We start from the raw sequence: 13,572 nt of genomic DNA on the forward strand, positions 1-13,572 counted from the left end.
TGTATTATTTAGGGGATTAAATGGATGAGCCATGGATTAATCGGAACCGTTGACAGAATAAGAATATCAACGTGGCTGCATCGTAAATATGACGACCAAACACGAGAAGGACCCTTTGCTAGTTGAAGAGAACAGGGTTAAAAATTCGACAAAACCAGAAAAGGTACGGGCAAAATCCCGTAATAAGATGAAAATCCAAGGGCAAGAGTAGGAAGTTCACAATATTTAAATGAGCGAAAAAAGGATTAGAAAAAAGAAATAAAAATAAAAATTAAAGGCAGCAACCAAGAGTTCGAACCAGAAATCCAAAAGAACCCTTCTCATCTCATCTCTCTCTCTAAATTTCTTTGGAGGATTTCTCTTGGCGTGGCCGTGTTGTATTTCTGAACAATCTCATCTTCTTCACAGATTCATCATATTATCGATATACACCTATCTGTAAGACCTTTATCTCTCTATCTGAAACCCTAAAATTTCATTTTCCCTTCGATATTCGTTCTTTAAGATCCATAATTTCTCTTATCCAGTTTGAAATATGTAAAAATGGTGATTCATTGGGTGCCGTTTTTGGGTGTTTTATTGATTCATTTTATTGCATGTAAGCAATTATTGTTTTGTTATTGGATTGAGAAATCGATTTTTCTTTTGAGTTCTGTTTAGGTGCCTTTTGGTTTTTATCTGCTAATTGGTCGACGCTTATTTTGGTGATTTTTTCTTTACTTTTCCTGGAAATTTGGGTCCAGATTGTTGAAGTCTTAAATAGGAATGTCTAGGGTTTGATTTGTGATTTATAATTGAAGTTTAAGGTTTTGGTTGCAATTTTTTTGGTATATTGATTTCGATTTTGAGGGTCCAGGTAAATTATTTTGTTAATTTCATTTAAGGTTTCAGTGATTGTGTTTGTAGAGTATAATAGTATTCTTTTCTTTATGTAATTGTTTATTTGTTTTGTGGGTTCAGGCAATCATGAGTGACGACGGAGAAAAGACCTGCCCTCTTTGTGCGGAAGAGATGGATTTGACCGACCAGCAACTCAAGCCTTGCAACTGTGGTTATGAGGTCTAAATCACATCTCTTTCTTTTTTCCTAAAAAAAATCTTACATTTGTTTGGCCATTCAGAAAATCAGAAAAGAAGTAAAAGCATGATTAAGAAGTGTCAGATTGGAGGAAAGGGGTTGTAATTTGTGTTGTAGGCCTTACATATTTTGATCTCTGAGGCAGATTTGTGTTTGGTGTTGGCATCACATAATGGATATGGCTGAGAAGGATAATACTGAGGGGAGGTGTCCAGCATGTCGTAGTGCTTATGATAAAGAAAAGATTGTAGGGACGGCTGCTAATTGTGAGAGGTTGTCAAGCTCTCTCGCTTTTTATTCTCATTAAATATATTCAATATTTACCTGCTGTCATCTCATGTACGCTGTTTCACTAAACAGGTTGGTTGCTGAAGTTAATATGGAAAGAAAAACAAAGTCGCAAAAAGGAAAGAGTAAATCACCTGAAGGAAGGAAGCAACTGAGCACTGTGCGAGTTATTCAACGGAATCTTGTTTACATAGTTGGGTTGCCACTTAATCTGGCAGATGAAGAGGTACACTCTTTCCATCCTCACTTTTAGATCTGCAATCTACAGGCAATATTTGAACTAAGCTGACTTAAGCTTGTGTCACTTTTGTGCAGCTTCTCCAACGTAGAGATTATTTTGGTCAATATGGGAAAGTTCTTAAAGTATCTATGTCTCGGACTGCAGCTGGTGTAATTCAGCAATTTCCAAACAATACGTGTAGTGTGTAAGTGCATTATTTAATGTATTCGGTCTCTAGTCTTCCAAATAATGAGACATACTTGTATTATGTATTGTCTTTGGATTTTTAATAGAAGTCATCATATCATGTAGATCGTACTATGTTGAGGTGTTCCCCCCCCCCTTTTATAGTCCCCTGTAACTTAGAAATTTATTGTTTTCAATGACATTTGTTTACCCTGTAAACAGATATATTACGTACTCAAAAGAAGAGGAAGCCATTCGTTGTATCCAGTCTGTACATGGATTTGTCTTGGACGGTAGACCATTAAAGTATGTGAATGTGTTTGTGAGTTTATTCTTTTGTTAGTGGTTGGGTGTTTATGTAGTCTTGGTTGTCATCCCTAATACTTGGAATGTTCATTTCAGGGCATGCTTTGGTACAACAAAGTATTGTCATGCATGGCTGAGAAATGTGGTATGTTTTGAAGTAATTTTTGGTTAATTTATTTTGTGAATTAAAGAAAATTTAGTGTTTTTATTGCCTGCTAGTTTTATAAATTAGTACAAAAAGTAGTTTTGAAAATCAATACACTAATTGTAAGTGCAAAATATTGCAAAGTAATATAATGATGAATAAATATTGATCTCTCATAGATTGGTACACATTGGCATTATTTTGACTCTAATTCTATCTAGCAACTGAATTTTAAATAGCAAGCTTAAAGCAAATAGAAAATTACCTGTGCATATATATATATATATGTATATATATATATATATATTGGTCAATTTATCTGTGCATATTTTCGAGACCTAATTCATTTAATTGAGCACGTAAAAATTGTTAAAAATTGTCGTTTTGAGTTAAAATTAGAAAGAACACAGTGCCATGACAAAGGACCCTAATCATTGGAAACCGTAAATTTTGATCACAGTGACCATAAAAGTAACATTGCTCGATAAGCATCATGATAAAAAATAATAGTATCTAGTGGACAAAATATGGAAGGTTTTGATTTGCCAGATGCAAAATGTTATAAGGTTTGTTATTGTAATAGAAAATGATCAAGTTCTTTTTGGGGTTGCAGCCTTGCACAAATCCTGATTGTCTATATTTGCATGAGATTGGTTCTCAAGAAGATAGTTTCACAAAAGATGAAATTATATCAGCGTACACAAGGTATGTTACTTGAGTTTGCCTGTCATCTCTATTACTTCTTTTATACTTTGTTTTTAGTGAGGTTACATGAAATTTCATTTTGAGATGAAGAAAACCCATAAGTAGATGTTTTATGATTTTATTGAATGCATGTCGGTATTGACTATAATTTCATTCATCATTTATTAATAAAACCAATTAGAGCTGCCATAGTCACTACTTTTATGGTAACCCATTTGAAATGGAGTTCTCGTATGCTCTTAGAATGCCTTTATATACCCAAGTAGCAAGGAAAGTATGTTAGTGACCGTTATTCTTGAAAAGTTAACATCTGCAAAGGATGTTTTAGGATCTTTTTGTATTCTGGAGTATTGGTGTGCGTTATTGTTTTTGATAATGCTTCAAAAGGGTTCTGCCTTCCCATTGGTGCTTCTTGGATCCTCACCCATTCTTTTCGCAAGCCCTGTCAAAAGGTTTTCTTTAACAAAGTATGGTTCTATTGTAGTCTTCACTTTTCAAATAGGAGTTTCAAATCAAATTTGGATGTCTTTGCTCGTTCTTTGAGATTTTATTGCAATATTTCATTTCTAAGCATGCATTCTGATTTCTCCCTTAATTTTGAGGATCTTTTTGTATTCTGGAGTATTGGTGTGCGTTATTGTTTTTGATAATGCTTCAAAAGGGTTCTGCCTTCCCATTGGTGCTTCTTGGATCCTCACCCATTCTTTTCGCAAGCCCTGTCAAAAGGTTTTCTTTAACAAAGTATGGTTCTATTGTAGTCTTCACTTTTCAAATAGGAGTTTCAAATCAAATTTGGATGTCTTTGCTCGTTCTTTGAGATTTTATTGCAATATTTCATTTCTAAGTATGCATTCTGATTTCTCCCTTAATTTTGAGTAATGTCTTCTATTGCATGATTTATAAGCTTATTTTTTTAAAGGAGTAGGCTTCATGAAGTAAATGTTTCAAAATTTTGCATTATTTACAAACTTAGTTATTTAAAGTAGGGTTCAACAAATAACTGGTGCAACAAACAACATGCAACGGTGTCCTGGAAATATGTTACCTCCACCAGTGGATGATTATTGCCCCAACAGTTCTGCTTCTGCAGCAAAACCAATTGCTAAAAGTGTTCCAAATGTAAGTTCATACTCCCAAACAAAAAGTGGGTAGGTAAAGTATTACACACAGAACTTAGGAAAATAGTTAACCTTTCTAGCAGATTTTTGCCACATTTCTTGGTAACTTGTTTGTTTTTAGTTTGAATCATTGCAATAAGATCTGTGAAATATTAGCATGGGTGGGTTGAGGTTGCAATCAATCAAAGCACCATGCATACTTGGTCCTGGTTCCTGCACCTAACTTGGTTATGATTTTATATATTGTACAGAATGCAATGGCGACCATTCCAAAAAGTTCTCCAAATTGCAGCTCTGGTAGATCTATTGCTCTTCCTGCTGGAGCATCATGGTATGCTATTTGATGTGTACTCTGACAATTTGTTATGTTAATTGCTGGTGCTAAAATTCTGAATCATTCTGCCAGGGGAACGTGTGCATTAAATCAATCACAACTGGTTGGTTTAGCTTGTTCGAATGGACCTCCTAAGCAGAATCCTGACACAGTCAGCAGCTCATTACCATTTTCATCTGCAGTAACAAACACCAAGCAAACATGTTCAGCAAATGCTGATTTTATAAAGAAGCCATCTGAGGAGATTCATGCTATGCCTATGAAGAGTAGACCCGATTTGTTAAAACCTCCAAAGGAGAATGCTGGTTTAGATTGTCAAACCACTACGCTAATGAAACCTACTTCTCCCAATGGAGTTACTTCTTCTATATCATTGAGCAGCCGGTTATCTCCGACACTAGTATCCAATCATGATGACCAGGGCACTAATATATCAGCAGCTATTACAAACTCCTCCTTGGGTCATGGTGGTCAGACATCTATTTCCTGTGGTGAGGAAGTGAGGAGTATTTCCTCTGCTGATGGGAACACAGAGAGGTTGTGCTCTGATATGTCAACATTGACTTTGGATAGGATGAGTGGACATTCTGATGAAGTTAGGCCAAACAGTTCAGCTTCTGAACATGGATCTAGCAGTTCACCTAGTAGTCAGGGGTTACGACAATGTTATAATGATTACCATCAAGAACCATTAAGTTCAGAAGCTGGTGGGAGATATGTGACCTCTCCCAGTGAGGTGTGTGTTTCAAAAGACCAGTCTTTCTGGAAAACTGACGCACATATTCAAGCTTTGGAAAATATAAGTTCTGAAGTAGAGGAAGAGATATTGTCTTTTGATAATCAGAGACTCAAGGATCCTGAAGTGATTAGTTGTTCAAGTTATGTGCCAAATTCACCAATTCCGTTCAAATTGTCAAATCACTGTAGGTCGCATTCTTTGCAACATGGTGAAGCTTTTGGTTCTGTTAATTTGAAAATTGATACTCTCATTGTAGATAATAAAGCACATGACACTTCATGTCTTCATGGAGCTAATGTTTCTACTTTGTCTAATGGGTACCTTGATAAGTACATAAGCAGTGGTATTGGTTCTGACATTACCACGGAATGCTACTCTCTGCTTTCAAATAGAGAGAAAGGGAAGCAGTTGGGAAGATTCCTTGTTAATGCCGAGAGGAATGCTGCTAATGATACAGGGGAGAGCAACTTAATTTCGAACATATTGTCACTAGATTTTGATACATGGGATGAGCCTCTGACTTCTCCGCAGACCTTGGCGAAATTGTTGGGAGACAGTGAGAAGCAGCAGCCCAGTCCTCTCAGATTATCTAGTTCGTGGAAAGCTCTGAATACCAATCAGTCCCGATTCTCATTTGCAAGACAGGAGGATACTAAATATTGTCCGGCTGATGTTGAGTCCTTGTATAGTGTTTTTGGGCAAATGCCACAGAACCATCCTTCTAGCCAAGATTTTGCAGACAGCAGGGATCTTTATCTAGGCAAGTTTGGAGGTCCTAATGGTTTATCTTCCTGTAACTTTGAAGAATCTGACAAATTTTCCAGCAGTCCTTCAGTTTCCTCCAATAAGCTTTCTGGTGAGTGTCTAGAAATTTACTCTGCTCCAGTTTATCTTTAGTTGCATTCTTCATTTCTTATTGAACTTTATTCTTGCTGTGTTAATATTTAGTTCAACGGTATCTGTTTTTATAACCTGCGATCATGCAACCATTCTCACAATGTATTCTGTAACATCATCATGGTTTAATTAGTTTGTTTTAAATAGGTTTTCAAAATGATATTGTGATATACCACCTTTGCTCAAATGTGTGTTTTTCCCCAACTTAAGTGTACAATTTAATTGTTTCTTTTTCTCTATGCCGAGCATCATTCTTCATGTCATTTCTTTCAGACCCTTATCCAAGTTTGGCTTTGATTTTAGTTCATAGTGATCACTTATTCATTTTTGTCTACCAGCTTCAAGAGCTCAGATTTCGGCCCCACCAGGATTCTCTGTCCCTAGCAGGGCACCACCTCCAGGCTTTTCTTCTATTGAGAGAGTAAACCATGCTTTTGACCACACATCTGGTAAGTATTTTTGTATTGGGTTTTGATTTTGGGATTTCCTCGCTTCCAACAAATTAATGTTGATTGTTTTTATCTATAGGAAATCATTTGATGGACTCTTCAACCCTATTAAGAAATTCTTATCAGGCTCCTCAAAGTGGTGGGATTGGTGGCGCTGGGGATGTAGAACTTATAGATCCAGCAATTTTGGAAGTTGGTAAGGGTAGAATTCACGGAGGGCTCAATTATCCAGGCTTTGACATGAGATCAAATTTTGTTGAACAGTTAGGTACCTATGAAAACGAGGCCAGATTACAAGTACTGATGCAGAGATCTCTTTCTCCGCATCAGAACCTTAGATATGATGCTGGGAATAGCTTTTCTTCTCCGAATGACTCTTATGGGATTTCTTCAAGGCTAATGGACCACTCACAAGTTAACAATATGTCCTCATTTGCCCAATTGAATCTCCAACAGTCGAGAAACACACATAATATGTCAAATGGTCACTGGAACGGATGGAATGAGGTCCAGGGTGGAAACGGTCTTGGTGTGGCAGAGCTCCTAAGAAACGAAAGATTGGGATTTAATAAGTTTTATTCCGGGTATGAAGACTCAAAGTACAGGATGCCCACATCAGGGGATCTGTACAACAGAACATTCGGGATGTGATTGTTCTCCGGAACCAAGTTGGTTGCTTAATTGCCAATATTGCTTTATGCTGAGAGGGAGAATGACTTACGCAATCTTGGTTTGCACGTTGAGTATGGGCATGCTGACTTGTAACTGGTGTCCTTGGCCAAGGGAACCCTAATGAAGGATTGATATTCTGATGACTTCCTCTAAAAAGGCAGTGTCTGGAAACCAGCACAAGCTGGTGGTAAGTAAGAAGATATTCTAGTATTATAAGTTTTATATTCTGCCTGTTTATTGTGTCTGCACCTGCTCGTTTTGGCCAAAAAAAAATTGCTGTGAAAGCTTTTTGTAGGTCACAATTTTGGGTAAAAAAATAGGCGAAGGTTGGAGGCCAAAATGGTTACAGTTACAAATTAAAATGTACATCTTTGTATTTGCATGTGCTTCTTTCAATATGGAAACGATTTTTTTCTTTAAATTATTTCTTGTATTTCTGTCTGGTACAATATTTTGTCACCCTTCCCAATCCAAGCTTTGTGCATTTCCCCCAATACTATATATTTATGTTTTTAAATTGCTCCAAAATTTGTTGGAGTTTTCATTTGTTTAATGGTGATTTTTTTATGTATATTAAAAAGCATTAATTCTATTTAGACTCAAATTATTCGTTCCTAGATGGCTTACGGAGGAGTTAACGCCATAAAACATTAGGCGTCATCCACTGGCTCAATGCCTGTTGTGTTAATTCACAAGAGTGTAAAGTGTATTCTTCTCAATAAACCGTCAAACTTGTAAAAGAATGCTCGAGTACTATGGAAGCAGGATCTAATAGTCAAAAGCCACTCAAAAACAAGGAACCATGAAATTGTATCTAACCCAATGAAAGGCACCGTCGTTTCAAGAATCTTCTAAAATGACCAATTATTTCAGAGATTAATACCTTTACTGAGATGTCATGTTCATGAAAAAAAAAACGAAGCATGACAAAACACACAATGAAGGTAAAAGAAAATCTTGTTAGTAGAAACAATAATTGAAGGAATATGAGTCATTAAAGAAAAAAGAGTAATTGAATACAACTCATAAATAAGGTTGTAATTAAATAACATGAATAAAGCACATAAAGGAAATTAAAGTCCTAACCACATGTGTTCTAGTTCTCTTAGGGCTTCCACCTGGTCTAATAGGGTGGGCTTACTAAATTCTCTATATGAGGTTCGGTTCTAAAAAGGGTTCCCAAACTGTCCTTACAACCTGTTAAGTTAATAAAGAATTTGATTCTGGCTCATTACAGACTTTGCGAAACAAATTCAGCTTAGGGGATCACATCACTAAATGAATGTCTTATAATTGATATCCAAACTGACACTTAGAATGCTTTCAGAGATACTTTGTTAGACCCATATGAGGAAACCTAATGTTCCTCAGTGGAGTGATGTTTTCCCCTTCTTTGGTGAAACAAGATGAAACTCGGGTATAGATTTATGATATGCAATAGTTCTAAATATGTTCAGACCAGTGAAAGCATTGACCAAAGAGAAAATATTTTTTTTCGATTTTTTAAAAAGAACATAATGAATTGTAAATTAAATAAATTCGAACTTAAAATTTTCAAACTCCAAATATAGGGTAATCGACTCGTGGCTCGACTCTCAATTTTTGTTTTAGAAAACAAAAGTCCCCGGTGGAGTTATGGGGTATCCTGATGCTAATTAAGAAGAAGTCATTTCATCCACCCGTGAAGCCTTATTGCACTTGCATTGTCTTATTTAACCTTGTTTTTGTTCTTTGTTTATTTTGGCTTAAATATTTTTGTAAATAGTTTGACACTTGAACTTATATCATCTTCTAAGGCTATGAGAAATGAATCAATTTTTATTCTTGTAGTTCTTTAAATATTAAAGATTCTTTTAATTTTTCAAGAATTATAGATTTTTGAAAAATGGCAATATTAGACCTCTCGTATCTCGTCCAAAGCCAAGAGTATAATCATTCGATTCCTTACCTAATATAAATTATGGTCACTATCAAAGGTCAAACCTTGACATCATTTCCCTTTAAGACACCAAAGTCATACATTTATCTTTTCCAAGGCAGTAAATTAATACTCTTACCTTCTTAGGCAGAGCCGATCTTTTCATAACATTACTTTTCTCCAAAGATATGACTTCAAAGTCACACATTTGCCTTCTTAGACGCGTAACTGACACACGAACCCAATTTTTAATTTTTGTATGCCAAAATTTGGTATTTTTTTATAATATAAAATGTTTTATTAAAATTATCCGATTATAGATGTTCCAATCACACTTTAAAATTATTGATGACGACTCCCAAACATTTCATCAAAAATCATTTGAAAAAGAAAACTTCCATTTTCGTACAAGTTCAAACAAGACCATGCAACTCGGATAAAATCATTTAACATTTCATAGAAATCAATCGAATAGTTCTAGATATTAAAAAGCATTTAATATTAGTTATAATTATAATTAATGAAAAAAAAAACACACTCGATCGGTAGAATTCCATTGTTGAAATTTAGAGTGATACGATACCTTTTCAAAATCAACAAGAACTTTATTTTAATGCAATTTTTTTTATAATCAACAATAACACAGAAAGATGTATTCTTCGAATATCATCAAGAATTACTAACAGCTGAATAGTTAGAAAAATTCGAATAGAAATAGATCCTTCAAATTCCTAGAATGAAAATCCTGATTAATATATGAATGATGAAGTATGTATCTACGAAAATTTCTTGAGGTCTTAGTTTCGAGTATCAGAAATATTAGGAGTGTGAGTGTTAAATGATTTAGAGATATCTATAAATAAATACTATCTTATATTTAGCCTAAATTTTTTAAGAAGGAAAAAAAGAAAATTGCTAATACTAGATAGTAGTTATAAACATAGTCATTGCAGATCTGTTTTTGACGATCTAAGGCATTTAAAGTGGTTGCAGATGTGAGGGGCCAGTAAAAGCAATTTCATAAGGTTGCTGTGGGATTATTGAATATTAGAAGAGATCCATGGTTGCAGTTTTTTAGTTTTTAATGGCTTTTCGAGTTAAGTGGGGAGCCAATGTCCTTGAGGCTGTGTTATAAATTATTAGATCGATTATATACAATTATGGTGTACTCTTTTTCCTTCAGTTAAATTTAGGGAGTTTTTATTTTTAATGATGTCTATATTTCGTCTTGTCTTGTACGTTATATATTGTCTAATAACATATAAAACTACCATTTAAAAAAAACATGTTCATTGCGAAACTTTTGTCAAATTTTTCATGATTCATTTCACGCTAAGTTCAATTTTTTTTTCAATTTTAATTTAATCAATAACTAAAACACAATTAAATTTAAAAAATCTCACCCCAAAAATCACATATTAAAACATCAAATTGACAGTAAAACATTTACATAAATTACCTTCGAACAAAAGCAGGAGACGCAAAAATTTTACAACAATAATACTTGATATATAAAATAAAACCAAAAAAATTCAAGATAAACGTAGGATTCTTTGAAATATATAATAAGCATTTTACAGCAACTGTCATCTCCCCCTAAAAGATTAGAAGAAACAACCATGGCAGACATGGCTTCAATCACCAACAACATACAGTACAACATGAAATCTTACAACTTACATGGCTTCAATCACAAGCATCCCCTACCTTAACCGATAAAAAAAAGCTTTAGTTAATGTAGGGTTAACCTTGTAAGAAAAAGAAAACGTAAGAAGCTTTGCCATCTTAATCTAAAATGAAAGAAGCTTTCACATTGTGGCATTTTCATCCCCGACTTTTTGGGGCATTTTGACGGTTAACAGTTTTTTATGAAACTGGGTTCGAGGAACTTTAAAGATGTCACTCTGGAATGGACACATGATTTTGTGTTACAAAAAATGAAATTTTTAAAATTTTATGAGGGACCCTATAAAATTCTAAGGGAAATAAAAAATATCTAAAATATATATTAATTTAAAATTTTCAGAGACAATTAGCCCACTCGTCTTCGAAAGGACATCATTTACTTTGAGTGATGACTGTAGCCTTTACCATGATTGTATTCTCCTTTGGTTGCCCCTACTGCTTCTTTAGCCTTGGAGGCAGCAGAAGCAATAGTCTTGACCAAGCTCTCAAATATTTGAGCCTTGTTTTGGCCTCTCCTTGGGGAAATTGGGGCTCCTCCTTTTTCCTATAAAGTCGAAACAAAGAAACAACAGAGTCAGAAGATAGAATAAAATTAGCTTACCCGTATTCCCATATGTAATGGGGTAAGGGGAGGTAGGATAGTAGGTTGTCCCAAACACCAGGTTGAGAGCAGCTTCCGTGTGAGACCTCCAAATTATGAATTGCCCACCATGGGACTCGATCCCACGACCACAAGATTAAGAGCATTGTGCTCTACCAACTAAGCTGGATGGGTAATTCAATCAGAAGATAGAACAACCCCACAAATGAAGATCAAAATTCCAAGAAGTAAAAACAAATGCTTACATTTCAATGAAGAATATGGAAGATTAAGTGGGAGGGATGAGCAAGAGAGAAGAGAAATGAGAAATGCTTTTGTTGGAATATAAAGATTGAAGGGTGGTGGTGTGTTGATTTTATAGGGTGTAAGAATTCATAGTTTCCTTGTTATGAGGGAGCCACCTTTTAGGCAGCTACTTGGGTTTGACGGGGTTAGAGGAAACAAGGGATTTGGGGGTTTAAGGGAGGTGTCCCATTGAATTGAAGTACTTGGGATGAGCAATTGCACTTTCTTTGCAATTTCTCATAGTCACAACTAAAAGCTTGGAATAGTATCCCCAACTTGGTGAAGTTGGGATGAGCAATTCCCCTTTCATAATTTGACTTTTATACTTTAATTGGATAGATTTATTTATTTTTAATATAAATTAGAAATGTATGTTTAAATTTCATTGATTTAAAATAATTAGATTTAAGAAAGAAAATTCAAATTCCACCTTAACATGTGTTTTTTAATAAAACTAAATTTTTATTAAATAAAAAGCTAACGTATAACAAATACAATACAATCCCAACATAGATATTTAAAGGGCATCAAGAAAAATAAAATCAAAATCATCCCTTGAATATATGTTTTATCTTTTACAAAACCTAGCAACTACTAATAATCTTCATACCTCTATTCGAACATACGCGTAATATTGATATAGACGTAAAGATTGAGAGAATCAATATAACATATTGCTCCACAAACAGTTCTGAATGTATTAATAAATTGCCGTAAATGATAATCTAATTATTTAAGACCGTCATCCTTTCTTGATTATGAGATACATTATGATGAATATAAGACGAAACATTATACTATTATAACGATAGATAAAAATGTATCATAAAAACAAATGAATAGTTGTGTAATAAAAGTAGATGAAAATCAATACTTCAAGAATATGCAAAAAGAAAGAAATTAGAATGGAACGGTGTTTATTTAGATATAAATCAAAATAAAATTAAATAAAAATAAGAATAAGAACAATGATTGACATTTTTTATTAATATTGGATAAATACAAAATAATATGTATTTATAAATAAATTTCAATTATTTTTTATTGAATGTTCATACATGTGATGTTTATAATGCTCGAATCAAAATCTCAATAAATAACAATAATTTATTTATCACCGAAATCGCTTAGTTCGTGAAAAAATAACAACCCATGGACTACCATAGAATGTGACATCTCGAAAGAAAAATTTAAAAGTAATTTAAAGAGAAAAGTGTTTTCTTATAAAAGAAAACTAATTTTTTTACTTTATTAGGTTCTGTTTTGAAAATTGGACCGGATCGATCGGTTCAACCGATTCAACCGGGAACCGTTAGTTAGTTCGGTTCAATCTAAATAGGTTGAACCGTTATTAGTGAACCAACCAGAACCGCTGGACCATTCGAACCGGACCGGCTGAAAACCGAAAAAAAACCGGGATTTTTGTTTTTTTTTAAAAAAAATTAAACCAAACAACGTCGTTTGTTAAACGAGCCAAGTCGAACTCGAGTATTGCTGAGCTCGACTCGAACTTGAAAACTTTAAAAGTAAGCTCAACTCAAACTCACAAGCTAAAAAAATTATTAAGTTCAACTCAAACTCAAAATATAATGAAACTTGAACTCAAAAAAAAATTTAGAAGCTCGATTGAAGCCTAAAATTCGAGCTTGATTGAAGTGAAAGAATAGTTCACTCAATGCTCACCAAAAGGCTCCATGATTTTGAATGTCAAATTACATCTATTATTTATAGAAGTTAGTTGTGATGCGCTTCTATGTTTCTTAGCAATGTAAGATTGTTTTGTTCTCATATTTTTACTCTTTAGATTTTTGGGATGCTCTTCTATGTTTCTTAGCCATGTGGGATTGTTTTTTAAAAAAAATTAAATCAAACAATATCATTTTGTTATGATTTTTTTAACCCCAAATTTATTTTTTAATTATAGTTATATAATTATATTTATTATT

At 34.0% G+C, this 13,572-nt stretch overlaps 1 protein-coding gene across 1 annotated transcript; it reads left to right on the forward strand.

The window, feature by feature from the left end:
* Positions 1 to 278: 278 nt before the first annotated feature.
* Positions 279 to 7,557, forward strand: LOC120145494. The gene is made up of 13 exons (XM_039159312.1): positions 279 to 438; positions 961 to 1,059; positions 1,223 to 1,350; positions 1,438 to 1,591; positions 1,681 to 1,790; positions 1,994 to 2,077; positions 2,174 to 2,222; positions 2,836 to 2,927; positions 3,914 to 4,046; positions 4,297 to 4,376; positions 4,452 to 5,974; positions 6,354 to 6,464; positions 6,544 to 7,557. Exons 2-13 carry the CDS (start codon positions 967 to 969, stop codon positions 7,113 to 7,115), a joined length of 3,129 nt encoding a protein of 1,042 aa, XP_039015243.1. The 5' UTR covers positions 279 to 438; positions 961 to 966; the 3' UTR covers positions 7,116 to 7,557.
* The last annotated feature ends 6,015 nt before the right edge of the window (positions 7,558 to 13,572 follow it).

Source organism: Hibiscus syriacus, unplaced genomic scaffold (assembly GCF_006381635.1).
Source record: "Hibiscus syriacus cultivar Baekdansim isolate YM2019G1 unplaced genomic scaffold, ASM638163v2 tig00110893_pilon, whole genome shotgun sequence".
Taxonomy (NCBI): domain Eukaryota; kingdom Viridiplantae; phylum Streptophyta; class Magnoliopsida; order Malvales; family Malvaceae; genus Hibiscus; species Hibiscus syriacus.

Coding starts and splice junctions, on each gene's coding strand:
- LOC120145494 (XM_039159312.1), top strand. CDS start 967: ATGAGTGACGACGGAGAAAAGACCTGCCCTCTTTGTGCGGAAGAGATG. Junction 1,592..1,680: donor TTAATCTGGCAGATGAAGAG/GTACACTCTTTC, acceptor ACTTTTGTGCAG/CTTCTCCAACGTAGAGATTA. Junction 4,047..4,296: donor TTGCTAAAAGTGTTCCAAAT/GTAAGTTCATAC, acceptor TATATTGTACAG/AATGCAATGGCGACCATTCC.